Consider the following 20,772-nt stretch of genomic DNA (forward strand, 5'->3'; position numbering starts at 1 on the left):
CCATTTGCATATCTTCTTTTGAGAATTGTCTATTCATGGCTTTTGTCCACTTTCTTCTTAATTGCTTTTTTAAATTTTTATTTTTTATTTCAATAGGTTTTTGTGGGACAAGTGGTGTTTGGTTACATGGATAAGTTCTTTAGTGGTGATTTCTGAGATTTTGATGCATCCATCACATGAGCAGAGTGCATTGTACCCAATACATAGTCTTTTATCCTTCACGCCCCTCCCACCCTTCCCCCGAATCCCCAAAGTTCATTGTAACATTCTTATGCTTTTGCATCCTCATAGTTTAGCTCCCACTTATGAGTGAGAACATTCAGTGTTTGGTTTTCCATTCCATACTTCACTTAGAATAATGGTCTCCAATTCCATCCAGGTTGCTGCTACTGCCATTATTTCATTCCATTTTATGGCTGAATAGTATTTCATGGTATACCATGTGATATATATGTGATATAGATATCTCACATATATATCACATGGTATACCATAAAATATATATATATATGTAAAACATTATATTTATCCACTCATTGATTGATTGGAATCTGGACTGGTTTCATATTGTTGCAATTGTGAATTGTGCTGCCACAAACATGCGTGTGCAAATGTCTTTTTCATATAAAGACTTCTTTTCCTCTGGGTAGGTACCCAGTAGTGGAATTGCTGAATCAAATGATATATCTACTTTTAGTTATTTAAGGAATTTCCACACCATTCTCCATTGTGGGTGTACTAGTTTACATTTTCACCAACAGTGTAAAAGTGTTTCTTTTTCACCATATCCATGTCAACATTATTATTATTATTTTTTTTTTATTATGGCCATTCTTGCAGGAGTAAGGTGGTATCTCACTGAGGTTTTGATTTCTATTTCACTGATCATTAGTGATGTTGAGCCTTGTTTTAATATGTTTGTTGGCCATCTGTATATCTTCTTCTGAGAATTGTCTATTCATGTCCTTAGCCCACTTTTTGATGGGATTGTTTATTTTTTTTCTTGCTGATTTGAGTTCCTTATAGATCCTGGATATTAGTTATTTGTTGGTTGCATAGTTTGCAAAGATTTTCTCCTACTCTGTGGGTTGTCTGTTAACTCTGCTGACTATTTCTTTTGCTGTGCAGAAGCTTTTTAGTTTAAATTCTATCTATTTATCTTTGTTTTTGTTGCAATTGCTTTTGGGTTCTTGGTCATGAAGTATTTGCCTAAGACAGTGTCTATAAGGGTTTTTCTGATGTTATCTTCTAGAATTTTTATGGTTTCAGATCCTGGATTTAAGTCTTTGACCCATCTTGAGTTGATTTTTGTGTAAGGTGAGAGATGAGGATTCAGTTTCATTCTTGTATATGTGGTTTGCCAATTAACCCAGTGCCATTTATTGAGTAGAGTGTCCTTTCCCCAGTCTATGTTTTTGTTTGCTTTGTTGAAGATCACTTGACTGTAAGTATTTGGCTTTATTTCTGTATCCTGTATTCTGTTCCATTGGTCTGTGTGCCTATTTTTATACCACTACCATGCTTTGCCCACGTTTTGATGGGATTATTACTGTTATTATTATTTGCTAATAAGTCTGAGTTCTTTGTAGATTCTAGATACTAGCCCTTTGTTAGATGAATAGTTTGCAGATATTTCCTTCCACATTGTAGGTTGTCTGTTTACTGATTGTTATTGCTATTATTTTTGCTGTGAAGAAACTTTTTAGTTTAATTAGGTCCCATTTATTTATTTTTGTTCTTGTTGCATTTGCTTTTGGGGTTTTAGTCATGAATTCTTTGCCTAGGCCAATGTCTAGAAGTTTTTCCAACGTTGTCTTCTAAAATTTTTATAGTTTCATGTCCTATATATAAGTCTTAATCCATCTCAAGTTGATTTTTGTTTAAAGTGGGAGACAGGGATCCAGTTTTATTTTTCTACAAGTGGCTTGCCAGTTTTCCCAGCATAATTTATTAAATAAGTTAATATTTTTGTATGCTTTGTTGAAAATCAGTTGGGTGTACGCACCTGGCTTTATTTCTGGGATCTTTATTCTGTTCCATTGGTCTATGTGTCTACTTTTATTTTTATTTTTTTAAAATTTATTTATTATTATTATACTTTAAGTTGTAGGGTACATGTGCATAACGTGCAGGTTTGTTACATATGTATACTTGTGCCATGTTGGTGTGCTGCACCCATCAACTCATCATTTACATCAGGTATAACTCCCAAGGCAATCCCTCCCCCCTCCCTCCTCCCCATGATAGGCCCTGGTGTGTGATGTTCCCCTTCCTGAGTCCAAGTGATCTCATTGTTCAGTTCCCACCTATGAGTGAGAACATGCGGTGTTTGGTTTTCTGTTCTTGTGATAGTTTGCTAAGAATGATGGTTTCCAGCTGCATCCATGTCCCTACAAAGGACACAAACTCATCCTTTTTGATGGCTGCATAGTATTCCATGGTGTATATGTGCCACATTTTCTTAATCCAATCTGTCACTGATGGACATTTGGGTTGATTCCAAGTCTTTGCTATTGTGAATAGTGCCGCAATAAACATACGTGTGCATGTGTCTTTATAGCAGCATAATTTATAATCCTTTGGGTATATACCCAGTAATGGGATGGCTGGGTCATATGGTACATCTAGTTCTAGATCCTTGAGGAATCGCCATACTGTTTTCCATAATGGTTGAACTAGTTTACAATCCCACCAACAGTGTAAAAGTGTTCCTATTTCTCCACATCCTCTCCAGCACCTGTTGTTTCCTGACTTTTTAATGATCGCCATTCTAACTGGTGTGAGATGGTATCTCATTGTGGTTTTGATTTGCATTTCTCTGATGGCCAGTGATGATGAGCATTTTTTCATGTGTCTGTTGGCTGTATGAATGTCTTCTTCTGAGAAATGTCTGTTCATATCCTTTGCCCACTTTTTGATGGGGTTGTTTGTTTTTTTCTTGTAAATGTGTTTGAGTTCTTTGTAGGTTCTGGATATTAGCCCTTTGTCAGATGAGTAGATACTACTACCATGCTGTTTTGATAGCTACAGTCTTGTAATGGAATTTGAGGTTAGGTAATGTGATGCCTTTTGATTTGTCACTTTGCTGAGGATTGCTTTGGTTATTCAGGCTCTTTTTAAATTACATATGAATATAAGGATTTTTTTTCTAATTCTGTGAAATATGATGTTGATATTTTGATGGGAATTGCATTAAATCTGTAGATTGTTTTGGGCAGTATGGTCATGTTTACATATTGATTCTTTCAATCCATAAGCATGGAATGTGTTTCCATTTGTTTGTGTCATGTATGATTTCTCTCTGCAGTTTATTGGAGTTTTCCTTGTAGAGATCTTTCACCTCCTTAGTGAGATTCCTAGGTATATTCCTAGATATTTTCCCTTTTTTGCGTTTCTTGTAAAAGGAAATGAGTTCTTGATTTGATTCTCGGTTTGGTTGTTGTTGGTGTATACCAGTGCTGCTGATTTGTGTACACTGATTTGGTAACCTGATACTTTACTGAATTTGTTTATAAAGTTCAGGAGTCTTTTGGAGGAGTCTTTAGGATTTTCAAGGAATATGATCATAGTATCTGCAAACAGCAATAATTTGACTTTCTCTTTTCAATTTGGATGCCCTTTATTTCTTTCTCTTGCTTAATTTCTCTGGCTAGGACTTCCAGAACTAAGTTGAATAGGAGTGGTGAAAGCAGGCACCCTTGTCTTTTTTCTGTTTTCAGGGGAAATGCTTTCAACTTTTCCCCATTCAGTATGATATTGGCTATGGGTTTGTTATATACAGTTTTTATTAATTTGAGGTAAGTACCTTTTATGCCTAGTTTGAGAGTTTTTATCATAAAGGAATTCCAGATTTTGTTGAATGCTTTTTCTGCATCTACTGAGATAATATTTTTTTTGTTTTTAATTCTGCTTATGTGGTGCATCACATTGATTGAATTATGTATGTTAAACTATCTCTGCATCCCTTGGATGAAACTGACTTGATCATGATGTATTATCTTTTTGATATGCTGTTGGATTCAGTTAGCTAGTATTTTGTTGAAGATTTTTGCATCTATGTTCATCAGGGAAATTGGTCTGTAGTTTGTTGTGCCCTTTCCTGGTTTTAGTATCAGGGTGATAGTAGCTTCATATAATGATGTAGGGAGGAGTCCCTCTTTCTCAATCTTTGAATAGTTTCAGTAGGATTAGTACCAATCCTTCTTTGAATGTCTAGTAGAATTCATCTGTGAATCCATCTGGTCCTGGGTTTTTTATTTGTTTGCAATTTTTAAATTACTGATTCAATCTCGCTGCCTGTTATTGGTGTATTCAGGGATTCTATGTATTCCTGATTTAATCTAGGAAGGTTATGTGTTACAAGGAATGTATCCATTTCCTCTTGTGTATCTAGTTTGTACACATAAAGGTGTTCATAGTAGTCTTGAATGATGTTTTGTATTTCTGTGGTGTCAGTTGTAATGTCTCCAGTTTCATTTCCAATAGAGGCTATTTGGATCTTCTTTGTTCTTCTTCTTTTTTTTTTCTTTGAGAAGGTTCTTGCTTGGTCACCCAGGCTGGAGTGCAGGGCCCAGTCTCAGCTCACTGCAGCCTCGACTTCCCAGGCTCAAGCAATCCTTCCACCTTAGCTTCTCACGTAGCTGGGGCTGCTGGCACAAACCTACCACACGTGGTTAATTTTTTCATTTTTTTGTAGAGATGAGGTTTTGCCATGTTGCCCATGCTGGTCTCAAACTCCTGAGTTCAAGTGATCTGCCACCTTTGGCCTCCCAAAGTGCTGGGATTACAGGTGTGAGACACTGCACTGGGCCTTCTCTCTACTTTATTTGGTTAGTCTAGCTAATGGTCTATTTTATTTAGCTTTTTTTTAAACCAGATTTTTATTTCATTGATCTCATGTAATTTTCTAATTTAAATTTCCTTTAGTTCTGCTCTGACCTGTTATTTTTTTTCTTCTGTTAGTTGTACATTTGTTTTGTTTTTGTTTCTCTAGTTCCTCGAGGTATGACATTAGATTTTCAATTTTGCTCTTTCAGACTTTTTGATGTAGGCTTTTTGCACTATAAACTTTCCTTTTAGCAGTTCTTTTGCTGTATCCCAGAGGTTTTGATAAGTTGTGTCACTATAATTGAATTTGAAGAACTTTTAAATCTCCATCTGGATTTCATTGTTAAGCTAGATGTCTTTCAGGAACCAACTATTTGATTTCCATATATTTGCACAGCTTTGAATGTTCCTTTTAGGGTTGACTTCTAATATTATTCTGCTGTGGTCTGATAAGATATTGATACAATTTTAATTTTTTAAAATTTATTGAGACTTGTTTTGTTGCCTATTGTATGGTCTATCTTGGAGAATGCTCCATGTGCTGCTGAGAAGAATGTATATTCTGCAGTTCTTGGGTAAAATGTTCTATAAATATCTGTTAAGCCCATTTGTTCTAGCACGTCATTTAAGTCCATTGATTCTTTGTTGACTATCTGTCTTGAAGATCTGTCAGTAGTGTATTGATCTGTCTAGTGCTGTCAGTAGTGTATTGAAGATTCCCACTGTTATTGTGTTGCTTTCTATCTCACTTCTTAGGTCTAGTAGTAATTGTTTTATGAATCTGTGAGCTCCACTATTAGGTGCACATAAATTTAGGATTGTAATGCCTTCTTATTGGATTGATTCTTTTTTTTTCTATTTTTTAAATTTACTTTAAGTTCCAGGATACATGCGCAGAACATGCAGGTTTTACATAGGTATACATATTTCATGGTGGTTTGCTGCATCTGTCAACCCATCATCTAGGTTATAAGCCTCATATGCATTTGCTATTTGTCCTAATACTCTCCCTCCCCTAGCTCCTTAAAACCTGACAGGCCCCAGTGTGTGTTGCTCCCCTACCTCTATCCATGTGTTTTCATTGTTCAACTCTTACTTGTGAGTGAGAATATGCAGTATTTAGTTTTCTGTTCCTGTGCTAGTTTGCTGAGGATGATGGCTTCCAGCTTCATCCATGTCCCTGCAAAGGATATTATCTCATTCTTTTTATGGCTGCATAGCATTGCATGGTGTATATAGACAACATTTTCTTTATCCAGTATAACATTGGTGGGCATTTAGGTTGCTTCCATGTCTTTTCTATTGTAAATAGTGCTGCAATAAACATACATGTGCATGTGTCTTTATAGTAGAATAATTTATACTAATTTTGGTATATAACCAGTAATGGGATTGCTGGGTCAAATGGTATTTCTAGTTCTAGATCCTAGAAGAATCGTCTTCCACAATGGTTGAACTAATTTACATTCCCATCAACCATATGAAAGCATTCCTATTTCTCCACAGCCTTGCCAGCATCTATTGCTTCCTGACTTTTTAGGAATCACCATTCTGACTGGTGTGAGATTGTATCTCATTGTGGTTCTGATTTGTGGTGTTTTTTTTAATTTTAATTAAAAAATTTTTTTATTATTATACTTTAAGTTCTAGTGTACATGTGCACAATGTGCAGGTTTGTTACATATGTATACATGTACCATGTTGGTGTGCTGCACCCATTAACTCATCATTTACATTAGGTATATCTCCTAATGCTATCCCTCCACCCTCCTCCCTCCCCACAATAGGACCTGGTGTGTGATGTTCCCCTTCCTGTGTCCAAGTGATCTCATTGTTCAATTCCCACCTATGAGTGAGAACGTGCGGTATTTGGTTTTCTGTTCTTGTAATAGTTTGCTGAGAATGATGGTTTCCACCTGCATCCATGATCCTACAAAGGACACAAACTCATCCTTTTTGATGGCTGCATAGTATTCCATGGTGTATATGTGCCACATTTTCTTAATCCGGTCACTGATGGACATTTGAGTTGATTCCAAATCTTTGCTATTGTGAATAGTGCTCTGATAAACATACGTGTGCATGTGTCTTTATAGCAGCATGATTTATAATCCTTTGGGTATATACCCAGTAATGGGATGGCTGGATCAAATGGTATTTCTAGTTCTAGATCCTTGAGGAATCACCATACGGTTTTCCACAATGGTTGAACTAGTTTACAGTCCCACCAACAGTGTAAAAGTGTTCCTATTTTTCCACATCCTGTCCAGCACCTGTTGTTTCCTGATTTTTTGATGATTGCATTTCTAACTGGTGTGAGATGGTATCTCATTGTGGTTTTGATTTGCATTTCTCTGATAGCAAGTGATGATGAGCATTTTTTCATGTGTCTGTTGGCTGTATGAATGTCTTATTTTGAGAAGTGTCTGTTCATATCCTTTGCCCACTTTTTGATGGGGTTGTTTTTTCTTGTAAATTTGTTTGAGTTCTTTGTAGGTTCTGGATATTAGCCCTTTGTCAGATGAGTAGATTGCAAAAATTTTCTCCCCTTCTGTAGGTTGTCTGTTCACTCTGATGGTAGTTTCTTTTGTTGTGCAGAAGCTCTTTAGTTTAGTTAGATCCCATTTGTCAATTTTGGCTTTTGTTGCCGTTGTTTTTGGTGTTTTAGACATGAAGTCTTTGCCCATGCCTATGTCCGGAATGTTATTACCTAGGTTTTCTTCTAGGGTTTTTATGGTTTTAGGCCTAACATTTAAGTCTCTAATCCATCTTGAATAAATTTTTGTATAAGGAGTAAGGAAAGGATCCAGTTTCAGCTTTCTACTTATGACTAGCCAATTTTCCCAGTACCGTTTCTTAAATAGGGAATTCTTTCCCCATTTCTTGTTTTTGTCAGGTTTGTCAAAGATCAGATGGCTGTAGATGTGTGGTATTATTTCCGAGGGCTCTGTTCTGTTCCATTGGTCTATATCTCTGTTTTGGTACCAGTATCAAGCTGTTTTGGTTACTGTAGCCTTGTAGTATAGTTTGAAGTCAGGTGGCATGATGCCTCCAGCTTTGTTCTTTTGGCTTAGGATTGTGTTTGCAATGCGGGGTCTTTTTTGGTTCCATATGAACTTTAAAGCAGTTTTTTCTAATTCTGTGAAGAAACTCATTGGTAGCTTGATGGGGATGGCATTGAATCTATAAATTACCTTGGGCAGTATGGCCATTTTCACAATATTGATTCTTCCTATCCATGAGCATGGTATGTTCTTCCATTTGTTTGTGTCCTCTTTTATTTCACTGAGCAGTAGTTTGTAGTTCTCCTTGAAGAGGTCCTTTACATCCCTTGTAAGTTGGATTCCTAGGTATTTTATTCTTTTGAAGCTATTGTGAATGGAAGTTCATTCCTGATTTGGCTCTCTGTTTGTCTGTTACTGGTGTATAAGAATGCTTGTGATTTTTGCACATTGATTTTGTATCCTGAGACTTTGCTGAAGTTGCTTATCAGCTTAAGGAGATTTTGGGCTGAGACAATGGGGTTTTCTAAATATACAATCATGTCATCTGCAAAGAGGGACAATTTGACTTCTTCTTTTCCTAACTGAATACCCTTTACTTCTTTCTATTGCCTGATTGCCCTAGCCAGAACTTCCAACACTATGTTGAATAGGAGTTGTGAGAGAGGGCATCCCTGTCTTGTGCCGGTTTTCAAAGGGAATTTTTCCAGTTTTTGCCCATTCAGCATGATATTGGCTGTGGGTTTGTCATAAATAGCTCTTATTATTTTGAGATACGTTCCATCAATACCAAATTTATTGAGAGTAAAGTGCAGTATTAGGGTGGGAGTTACCTGATTTTCCAGGTGTTGTGTGTCTCAGTTTCCCTTGGCTAGGAAAAGGAATTCCCTTCCCCCTTGTGCTTCCCAGGTGAGGCAATGCCTCGCTCTTTTTCAGCTCTCGCTGGTCAGGCTGGACTCATGGACCAGCATCAACTGTCTGACACACCGCAGTGAGATGAACCCAGTACCTCAATTGAAAATGCAGAAATCACCCGTCTTCTGTGTCATTCACACTGTGAGCTTGAGGCTGGAGCTGTTCCTATTCGGCCATCTTGGGTGCCCTGATTTGTATTTTTCTAATATTGAGTTTTCTTCAAAAAGTCTGTCAGCTGCATAAATGTCTTCTTTTGAGAAGTGTCTGTTCATATCCTTTGCCCACTTTTCGATAGCATCTTTTTTTTTTTTTTTTTGTAAATTTGTTTAAGTTTCTTGCAAATTCTAGATATTAGACCTTTGTCAGATAAATAGATTGCAAAAATTTTCTCCCATTCTATAGGTTGCCTTTCACTCTGATGATAGTTTCTTTTGCTGTGCAGAAGCTCTTTAGCATAATTAGATCCCGTTTGTCAATTTTAGCTTTTGTTGCAATTGCTTTTGGCATTTTCATCATGAAATCTTTGCCTAAGCCTATGTCCTCAATGGCATTGCCTAAGTTTTATTCTAGGGTTTTTATGGTTTTGAGTTTTACATTTTAGTCTTTAGTCCACCTTGAATTAATTTTTAAGGTGTAAGGAAGGGGTCCAGGTTCAGTTTTCTGCATATGGCTAGCCAATTTTTCCAGAACCATTATTAAAGAGAGACTCCTTTCCCCATTGCTTGTTTTTGTCAGGTTTGTTGAAGATCAGATGGTTGTAGATGTGTGGTATTATTTCTGACATCTGTGTTCTGTTTTATTGGTCTGTATGTCTGTTTTGGGACCAGTACCATGCTCTTTTCGTTACTGTAGATTTGTAGTATAGTTTGAAGTCAGGTAGCATAATGCCTCCGGCTTTTTTTTTTTTTTTCCCCTTAAGATTGTCTTGGTTATATGTGCTCTTTTTTTTCATTCCATATGAAATTTAAAGCAGTTTTTTTTTTTTAATTCTATGAAGAATGTCGATGATAGTTTGATGGGAATTGCATTGAATCTACAAATTACTTTGGGCAGTATGGCCATTTTCACAATACTAATTCTTCCTTTCCATGAGGATGGGATTTTTTTTTTCATTTGTTTATGTCCTCTTTTCTTTTCTTTTTTTTTTTTTTTTTTTTTTTTGAGATGGAGTCTTGCTCTGTCGCCCAGGCTGGAGTGCAGTGGCCGGATCTCAGCTCACTGCAAGCTCCACCTCCCGGGTTTACGCCATTCTCCTGCCTCAGCCTCCCGAGTAGCTGGGACTACAGGCATCCGCCACCTCGCCCGGCTAAGGTTTTCTTATTTTTTAGTAGAGACGGGGTTTCACCATGTCAGCCAGATGGTCTCGATCTCCTGACCTCGTGATCCGCCCATCTCGGCCTCCCAAAGTGCTGGGATTACAGGCTTGAGCCACCGCGCCCGGCGTCCTCTTTTATTTTCTTGAGCAGTGGATTATAGTTCTCTTTGAAGAGGTTCTTCACATCCTTTGTTATCTGTGTTTCTGGGTATTGTATTCTTTTTGTAGCAATTGTGAATTAAGGTTCATTTATGATTTTGCTTTCTGCTTGCCTATTGTTGGTGTGTAAGAATGCTTGTGATTTTTGTACAGTGATTTCATATCCTGAGACTTTGCTGAAGTTGCTTATCAGCTTAAAGAGTTTGAGGCTGAGACGAGGGGGTTTTCTAAATATAGAATCACATCATCTGCAAGCAGAGACAATTTGACTTTCTCTCTTAGTATTTGAGTACTCTTTATTTTTTTTGTCTTGCCTGATTGCCTTGGCCAGAACTTCCAATACTAAGTTGAATAGGAGTGGTGAGAGAGGGCATCCTTGTCTTGTGCTGGTTTTCAAAGCGAATGCTTCCAGCTTTTGTCCATTCAGTATGACATTCACTGTCAGTTAGTCATAAATAGCTCTTATTATTTTGAGGTATGTTTCATCAATATCTAGTTTATTGAGAGATTTTAATATGAAGGGATGTTTAATTTTATCAAAGGCTTTTTCTGTATCTGCTGAGATAATCATGTGGTTTTTGTCATTTGTTCTGTTTATGTAATGTATTAAATTTACTGATTTGCGTATGTTGAACCAGCCTTGAATCCCAAAGAAGAAGCTGGCATGATTGTGGTGGATCAACATTTTGATGTGCTGCTGGATTCAGTTTACCAGTATTTGATTGAGGATTTTCACATCCATGTTCATCAGGGATATTGGTGTGAAGTTTTCTTTCTTTGTTGTGTATCTGCAGGATTTGATATAAAGATGATACTGGCCTCATAAAATGAGTTAAGGAGGAGTCCTTCCTTTTTAATTTTCAGAATAGCTTTAGAAGGAATGGTACCAGCTCCCCTTTGTACCTCTGGTAGAATTCAGCTGTAAATCCATCTGGTACTGGGCTTTTTCGGTTGGTAGGCTATTAATTACTGCCTCAATTTCAGAACTTGATATTAATCTATTCAGGGATTTGACTTCTTCCTGGTTTAGTCTTGGGAGGGTGTTTGTCTCCAGGAATTTATCCATGTCTTCTAGATTTTTCAGTTTATTTGTGTAGAGGTGTTTATAGTATTCTCTGACGGTAGTTTGTATTTCTGTGAGGTCAGTGGTGATGTCCCTTTTATCATTTTTTGTTTTGTCTATTTGATTTTGTTCTCTTTTATTCTTTAGTAGTCTAGCTAGCAGTCTATTTTGTTATTTTTTTTCTCAAAAAACAAACAAACTCATGTATTCATTGATTTTTGAAGGTTTTTTTCGTGTCTCTATCTCCTTTAGTTCTGCTCTGATCCTAGTTATGTCTTGTCTTTGCTAGCTTTTGGATTTGTTTGCTCTTGCTTCTCCAGTTATTTTAATTGTGATGTTAGGGTGTTGATTTGAGATCTTTCTAGCTTTCTGATATAAGCATTTAATGTTATAAATTTCCCTCTTAATCCTGCTTTAGTTGTATCCTAGAGATTTTGGTACATTGCCTCTTTGCTCTCATTGGTTTCAAATAACTTCTTGATATCTTCCATAATTTCATTATTTAACCAGACATCATTCAGAAGCAGGTTGTTCAATTTCCATGTAGTTGTGTGGCTTTGAGTGGGTTTCTTAATCCTGAGTTTTAGTGTGATTGCACTGTGGTCTCAGAGACTATTATGATTTCAGTTCTTTTGCATTTGCTGAGTAGCTTTTCACTTTCAATTATGTGGTCAATTTTAGAATAAGTGCCATGTGGTGCCAAGAAGAATGTATGTTCTGTTGATTTGGGGTGGAGTGTTCTGTAGATGCTTATTATGTCTACTTGATCCAGAATTCAGTTCAAGTCCTGAATATCCTTCTTAATTTTCTGTCTTGTTAATCTGTTTAATATTGACAGTAGTGTGTTAAAGTCTCCCACTATTATTGTGTGGGAGTCTAAGTCTCTTTGTAGGTCTCTGAGAACTTGTATTATGAATCTGGGTGCTCCTGTATTGGGTGCATAGGTATTTAGGGTAGCTAGCTCTTCTTGTTGAATGGATCCCTTTACCATTATGTAATACCTTTCTTTGTCTTTTTTGATCTTTGTTGGTTTAAAGTACGTTTTGTCAGAAATTAGGATTGCAACCCTTGTTTTTTTTTTCTTTTTGTTTGTTTGGTTTTTTTTTGTTTGTTTGTTTGTTTGTTTCTGCTTTCCAATTGCTTGGTAAATTTGCCTCCATCCCTTTATTTTGAGCATATGTGTGTGCTTGCACATGAGATGGGTCTCCTGAGTACAGCACAACACTGGGTCTTGACTCTTTATCCAATTTGTCATTCTGTGTCTTTTAATTGGGGCATTTAGTGCATTTGCATTTAAGGTTAATACTGTTATGTGTGAATTCGATTGTGTCATCATGATGTTATCTGGTTATTTTGCCCACTAGTTGATGCAGTTTCTTCAAAGTGTCTTTGGTCTTCATATTTTAGTGTATTTTTGCAGTGGTTGGTACCAGTTTTTCCTTTCCATATTTAGTGCTTACTCCAGGAACTCTTGCAAGGCAGGCCTAGCAGTGATGAAATCCCTTGACATTTGCTTGTCTGCAAAGGATTTCATTTCTTCTTCTCTTATGAAGCTTAGTTTGGTTGGATATGACATTTTGGGTTGAAAATTCTTTTCTTAAGAATGTCAAATATTGGTTCCCACTCTCTTCTGGCTTGTATTGTTTCTGCTGAGAGATCTGTGCTTAGTCTGATGGGCTTTCCTTTGTAGGTGACCTGGACTTTCTCTCTGACTGCCCTTAATATTTTTTTCCTTTATTTCAACCTTTGATAATCTGGTGATTGTATGTCCTGCAGTTGATCTTCTCATGGGGTATCTTACTGATATTCTCTTTATTTCCTGAATTTGAATGTTGGCCTGTCTTTCTAGGTTGGGGAAATTCTCCGGGATAATATCCCAAAGTGTGTTTTCCAACTTGATTCTGTTCTCCCTGTCTCTTTCAGATATTGCAATCAATTGTAGGTTCAGTCTTTTTACATAGTCCCATATTTCTCTTAGGCTTTGTTTGTTACTTTTCATTTGTTTTTCTCTAATCTTGTTTGCCTGCCTTATTTCAGCAAGATGGTCTTCAAACTCTGATATTCTTTCTTCTCCTTGATCAATTTAGTTATTGATACTTGTGTGTGCTTCGAGAAGTTCTAGTGCTGTGTTTTTCAGCTCCATCAAGTCATTTATGTTCTTCTCTACACTGGTTATTCTAGTTAGCAGCTCCTGTAACCTTTTATCAAGGTTCTTACCTTCTTTGCATTGGGTTAAAACATGATTTTTAGCTCAGCAGAGTTTGTTATTACCTACCTTCTGAAGCTTACTTCTTTCAATTTGTCCATCTTATCCTCCTTCCAGTTTTGCACCCTTGCTGGAGAGGTGTTGTGATCATTTGGATGAGAAGAGGCACTCTGGCCTTTTGAGTTTTCAGTGGTTTTTCTTCGTTGTTGTTGATTCTTTCTCATCTTCATGAGTTTGTCCATTTTTGATCATTGAGGCTGCTAACCCTTGGATGAGGTTTTTATGGGGAGTTTTTTTAGTTGATGCTGTTGTTGTTGCTTTCTGTTTCTTGTTTGCTTGTTTGTTTGTTTGTTTGTTTGTTTTTAATGGTAAGGTCCCTCTTCTGTAGGGCTGCTGTGGTTTGTTGGGGTTTCCCTTCAGGCCCTATTCGTCTGGTTCACTCCTGCACCTGGAGATGTCACTTGAGGAGATTGGAGAACAGCAAAGATGGGTGTCTGTTTCTTCTTCTGGGATCTCTGACCTCTAAGGGAACCAACCTGATGCCAGTAGGAATGTTCCTTTATAGGATGTCTGACAACCCTTGTTGGAGAGTCTCACCCATTTGGGTGGTACAGGGAACAGGACCAATTTAATGAAGCACTTTGGATCCCCCTTGGTGGAGGGGACGTGCTGCCAAAATTTCTCAGAACTAGAGGGAGAAACGACTAAGTCTGCTGGTCTGTGGAGACTATGGCCATCCCTCCTCCTAGGGGCTCAGACCCAGGGAGATCAGAGTTCTGTCCCTGAGCCCCTGTCTGGAGTTGGCATTCCTGCAGGGAAGCACTCCCCAGTGAGGAGGGATGGGTCAGGGTCAGGCATAAAGAGGCACTGTGGCCACAGCTGCCATAGCTGATATGTTGGGCTATGGGGAATACCCCTTGGGACCAAGCCGTCCAACCTCCTTGGCTCTAGCAGGGGAAAAGCATGGCCTGGAGCTATGGAGATGGTTGCCATCCTCCTCTCACCCCGGGAGCTTAATAAGTTATGCAGCTAGCAGTCCCAGTGTTGGCTGCTGTCCCTCTCCCAAGGAGCTTAGGTGGCTTAGACAGCAGGCAGTTGCCTCTTTTCTAGGGAACTCAGCAGGCTTAAGCAGATTCTAGCTGAGTGGCTATTGAGCATCTGCACAGCTCTGTGGTTGAAACCCTAGGCCCCCATGGAATGGGCTCATGAGTGGGACCTTCTGATCCATGGGTTGCACAGTTCTGAGGAAAAAGCATAGTTTCCCAGGCTGGGTAGCATCCTTACTCACTGCCTTCCTTGGTTGGGGGTTGGGGGCTCCTCTGCCCTGTATGACTCTCAGGTGGGCTGCTGCACCACACTGCTCTTCCTTCCTCTCCATGGACCACATCAGCTGCCTTGTCAGTCCTGATGACAGAACCTGGATACCTTGGATGCCTGCGCTGGATTTGCACACTCTTTTTGTTCTTTTTGATGGGAACCTCTGATCGCTGTTCCTTCTAGTTGGCCATCTTGGCCAAGCCTCTTCAACATTGATTCTTTTATTGTTATATAGTGACCATCATTGTCTTTTTTTACTGTTGTTGCTTTGAGGTCTGTTTTTGTCTGACATAAGAAAAGTTACTACTGTTCAATTTTGGTTTCCATTTGTGTGGAATATCTCCCCCCTCCCAAGTTTTACCTTGAGTTTATAGGAATCTTTCCAATTTGGAGAGTCTCTTGAAGACATCAGATATTTGGCTGGCAGTTTTTTTATCTATTCTGTGATTCTACATCTTTAAAGTGAAGTATTTCAGCCATTTAGGTTCAATGTTAATGTTGAGATGTAAAGTACTGTTCTCTTTATCATGTTAATTGTTACTCAGATGTTTTTTAAATTGTATTTTTGTTTTTTATGCTTTGCGAGTTTTAATTTCAAGAGGTTCTATTTTGGTGCATATCAGGCTTTTGTTTCAAGATCTAGAACTCTTCTTACCATATCTTGTAGTGCTGATCTGGTAGTGACAAATTCCCTCAGCATTTGTCTGAAAATAAATTTATTTCTCTTTCATTTATGAAACTTAATTTTTGGTGGATACAAAATTCTTGGCTGACAGTTGTTCAGTTTAAAAAGGTTGAAAATAGAACGCAATCCCTTCCGACTTGTAAAGTTTCTGCTGAGAAGACTTTTGTTATTCTCACAGGTTTTACTTTGTAGGTTACCTGATGATTTTGGCTTACTTCTTTTAGAATTATTTTCTTCATGTTGACTTTAGATAGCCTCATGAATATATGCCTTGGTTAAAATCTTTTTGCAATAAATTTCTCAGGAGTTATTTGAGCTTCTTAAATTTGGATATCTAGGTCTCTATCCAGACCAGGAAAGCTTTCCTCAATTATTTCCTCAAATAAATTTTTCAGACTGTTTCCCTTCTCCCTCAGGAGCACCAATTATTCTTAGATTTGACTGTTTTACATAATTCCATGTTTATTGGAGACTTTGCTCATTGATTTTGATTTTTTTTAAATTTTTGTCTGATTGGGTTAATTCAATAGCCTTGTCTTTGAGCTCTGAAATTATTTTTTCTACTTGTTCTAGTCTATTGTTAAAACTTTCCACTGCATTTTGTAATTCCATAAGTGTGTGTTTTATTTCCAGAAATTCTGACTGTTTTTTCTTTATTATATCTATCACTCTGGGAAGATTTTATTCATATCTTGAACTGCTTTTTAAATTTTCTTATTATGATTTTCATCTTCCTCTTATATCTCATTGAGTAGCTTAATAATCAACCTTCTGAATTCCTAATCTGATATTTCAAATATTTCATCTTGTTTTGAATTCATTGCTGGATAGCTACTGTGATCTTTTGAGAGCATTATAGAACCCTGTTTTGTCCCATTAACAGAGTTACTTTTCTGGTTCCTTCTTAGTTGGGTAAGCTATTACTTCTAAATATTCTGGAATTTATGTTTGATTGGATTGTTTCTTTTTTATTTTTTAATTTATTTTTTTCCCCTTAAGAGTGTGGCTTTAATGCTTATAGTTAATTATAGCTTAATTCAGTTCTTGGTACTTTCAAGGGTGAAGACTCTGTAAGAGTTCCTTGGTTATAGAGAGTCTTTTTATGGTGGTGATATAGTTTGAATCTGTGTTCCTACCTGAATCTCATGTTCAGTTGTAAAACTCAAGGTTGGAGATGGAGCCTGGTGGGAGGCGACTGGATCATGGGGGCAGTTTCTCATGATTTAATACCATCTTCCTTTGTGCTGCCATTGTGATAGTGAGTTCTCATGGGATCTGGTTGTTTAAAAGTTTGTGGCATCTCCCCCCTCCCTCTTCCTCCTTCTCCAGCCATGTGACACAGCATGCTCCTCATTTGCTTTCTGCCATGATTGGAGGCTTCTTGAGACCTCCCCAGAAGTAGAAGCCACTATGTGTTCCGTACAGCCGGCAGCACTGTGAGCCAATTAAACCTTTTTTCTTTATAAATTACCAGTCTCAAGTGTTTATAGGAGTGCAAGAATACACTAATACAGGTGGTTTTCTCATATTCCGGTTGTTGTAGCAATGTGCTCATTACGTGAACAAGTTTACTGCTTCATATGGAGTTGAGATGGTAAAGGGCTCTTGAAGAATGTCTCATTCCTCTGTGGTGTGCACTATTAATTAATTTATTTATTTATTTATTTATTTATATTTCCCTAGTATTTCATTTAATGATTTGATGGTTCAGGCTTCAGGCCAGTAGGGTAGGTGTCCCTGGTTAGAAATTGGTTGTGGCTAAAGCTAGTGGGTAAGTGCAATACCCAATTGTGGGCAGAGGTCCTAGCCTTGACAGAAGTGGCTGGAAAAGCTCTCAGTGAGTCACAGTGAGGTTTTATTAGGAGCAAAGGTTGGAGTCACCTCAGTTCCCCTGCCAGGTAAACAGGAAAGTCACCCACTAGTCAGACACACTCTGGTCCTAGTGCTCCAGCTATTCAGATCAGTTACCTCTTTTCATCTGCATGAATGTTGATGTTTTAAGTAGAGAGGAGTTGTGACTCTGTCTCTCATTCAAGCCTGAACTTGGAGGATGTTCCTCGTGAAGGGATGCAGTCACCCTGATGTGTTCCAGAAAAGCTGTCTATAGTTGTACCCATGCCAAGCTTTCATGGGAGAAGCCCCAAATGTGCTTGCAGTGTTGGACAAGGTGGAAAGCATGTCTCCTCCAAGACCCTTCATGTGCATCAGAGTTGTCTGACTATTGAGTTAGACCTGAAATCTTTCCTTGCTGAGCCCAGCACTGCAATTATTATGACTCTATGGAAAGATACTTCCCACCAGCGGAAAGAGTGCTCAAGGCCTGCCATTCAGATTCTTTTGTCCCATGGGGTGTTCTTTTGATGTGGCACACTCCCACTTTTCCTAGGAGTGAGAGTCCCTGGGAGCAAGACTATTGTGAATGTTATTGCTCCTTTGGGTCTAGCTGCCCAGTGAAGTTTCCATACTTCAGGGTGGTGCTGGGAAATGTCTGCAGTGGATCCAGTGATGTGATCTGTCCTCACGTCTTCCAGTAATGGGTAGCAGCACCAGCTCTAATGAGAGTGCAGAGGAGTAATGTAGACTCTGAGATTACTTAGCTATTGAAACCCTTAGTGTGTTGGCTTTCATGATGGCCAGTTATAGTAGTAATAAACTGGTCATGTGGACAGACTCAGGAGCTTCTGATTAGCCAGTGATGCAGGAAGTGGTGATAGCTGAGAATGTGCAGCCGTTTTCTCCTTCCTGGGAGCAGTATTATTCTACCAGGAGATGTAATGGACTGTGTTGGTTGGCCTCCAGCCAGGAGGTGGTACTTGCAAAAGAGCATTGGCTGCAGTAGTAGTAGTGGGAGTTTTGCTTGCCTTATGTTGCCCAGGGTGGACACTCTGGTTTCTCGGACAATGGGCAGGGCCTTATATAGTTCTCTCATATAGCTTCTAAGAGTTTCTGTCCTTTGTGTTAAGCTACCAGAGCAGATGACAGGGCAAAATTAGGTAAGGGCTTAGTCAGGTATGTCTGTGCTCTGAGTCTCCATGTGCAGGGCAAGCAGTAGCCCTTGTGGATGTCAGGTGGTAGAAGTAGTTCTCAGGTCACTCAGTTGATGTTCCAGAAGGGAGTGTTGCTGCCTCTGCTGTGCAGAAGAGTTCACACAGGGAATAGGGAGTAGCAGGTGGTGGTAAGCTACACACAAATTCTACACACTTGGAAAATTACATCCACTCCTGCAGTGTTCCACTGGTAGCAGTGGGCTAAGTTCCAGACATCTTGCACCTAGAACTCACAACTGCTCTGAGTCATAACCTTCTCCACAGCATAGCAACCACAGCCTTCAGGCCATGCCTTTCCCTGTTCACTACAAAGCCAGGTGCCTGACTCCTGCACTTGTGGCTCCTGTATTCACAGAGGCAGCCTGCTTTTCACTCTCTCTCACCCCGGCCCTGGCCAAAGGAGTTTATCATCCCCACCCAAGATTATATCGTAAAACCCACTTGGGAGCTTCTTTCAACCCGTGACCACTGCCTAAACTATTTGGCTGTCCTCCACAGGGTTCCCTATGAGAAACAGTAAGGAATGGTTTCCCTCAGTCCATGCTGGAAACTGGGAGTGCATGCAAGGGTCTTCCTGCCACTGTTTCTACTTATATTCCAAGATAGTTCACAAGTCTATTACTGTGCTGGAGAGAATTAAGGCCTTTCCTGTGGCTTGGACTTTTAAGATCCTCAGTGGGAGCATGTGTCTCAGAGGCAGTGCCTCTCCCCTCATACTCTGAGGACTCAGCCTTTTGCCTAACTCACTGTGTAGGTTGCAGCCTCCTACTTCCTTCAAAGGATCTGTAGATTCCTTTGGTTTTCCTGTTCAGTTCCTGTGTCACTTTTTGAAAAAAATTCACAGTGTGAATCTCTAGACACTGTTTTGTCCTTCTAAGTGGGAGAGATATGTTAGCAATGCCTGTAATCTACCATCTTGGAAACAAAAAACAAATGAAATAGTTTTAAAAGTAGAATATATTTTGTCTCTGTTTTCTGAGTTTTTCATAACACCCTGCATATTGCAATGTCTCCCTTTCCCTTTGAATTCGTACTAATGGTTTCCTAACTTAATTTCTCCATTCACAAAATTCTGGGTTTCATAACTCTTGAGACTGGGACCCTAAGGAAACAGAATCCAAGAAAGATGAAGTACTGTAATCTTGGAGTATGCAGCTAGGATAAGGAAACTGAAGGAAATCAAGGTAATAAATAGAGCTAGAGAATGTATCCACTCTGACTTAGGGCTGAACCACTATCTTCTTTGGGGATTCTAAGGAGAACACACAGTTCTACATCCCTCATGTCCAACACAAGAAACACTCTCCTTTTTCAAAGCTGTACGCCTGTTGGCACGTTCTTCTTCAAGTTTTTCCAATACCCTATCACCATTTTCTCCATAATGTTCTAGAGTACCAGCTTATAAGAAATTATATTATTTAGCCACCTCGGATTCAAGGCTGCTAGTATTACTATGTGTGCACACACAATCTGGTAAGGATTAGTGTTTCTATAAATGACCCTGAGACTACCTGTAAGACCTTGAAACCCCTCTGAACTGCCAAAGATATACTGGAATTAACTGAAAGAGAATTTAAGTACATGATTGTTGAATCTTAAACTGTATCAAGTGATTCGAATTGTGCTCAAATTTTTTAAATGCTGCTAAACCCTCCATGTTTCCATGGTAAATGTGTAGAATACTCAACCAAAACATTCATTCTGGTGCCTGCTGAAAGACCAAGGATGGGTGGTATTAGATTTGTCTACTGCAACAATCTGTCACTAAATAATATTGGGCTTGATAGCAACTTGCTGTTACAGCATATACTAAACAGAGGAATGCCTTTCTTGGAACAGAAGGTGGGCCACTATTACATGTACTATTACAAAGGTACATTTACTCAGTGACTTTTAATATCTCTGTGGGTAAACTTAGGTTTTCAAATAATGTTCTACTGAAGCTGCCCTTAGAAAAGAAGTCTGCTACATAGGTATATGCACAAGCACCTCTTGTGTATTGGGCCATAGCTAATCTTTGCCCTCCACACAATTATCTTCTTATCCCATCCTGATTATCCAGCTTAATTTCCCACAGCTACCCAACAAAAAGTTTTGATTTCATTCAGGTTTACTATTGCCAATATTTTTGTGTCCATACCTATTTTTCACTCATAGTGTTCTTTCTGCCTGTGATGCCCTTGCTTTTTCTTCTCTCTATCCAGCCAAATCATAGTCATTTTTCACAGCCCTTTCA

General features: G+C 38.6%; 1 protein-coding gene across 1 annotated transcript in view; it reads right to left on the minus strand.

The window, feature by feature from the left end:
* The window catches only part of LOC106995313 (ubiquitin-conjugating enzyme E2 variant 1), a 38,492-nt gene extending 21,448 nt beyond the window's left edge, over positions 1 to 17,044 (minus strand). Inside the window, exon 1 of the mRNA XM_077988419.1 lies at positions 16,961 to 17,044. Coding sequence (XP_077844545.1) covers positions 16,961 to 17,044 — 84 coding nt within the window. The remainder of the gene's footprint in view (positions 1 to 16,960) is intronic.
* Between the last annotated feature and the right edge of the window lie 3,728 nt (positions 17,045 to 20,772).

The sequence above is a fragment of the Macaca mulatta genome, chromosome X, assembly GCF_049350105.2.
Source record: "Macaca mulatta isolate MMU2019108-1 chromosome X, T2T-MMU8v2.0, whole genome shotgun sequence".
NCBI lineage: Eukaryota > Metazoa > Chordata > Mammalia > Primates > Cercopithecidae > Macaca > Macaca mulatta.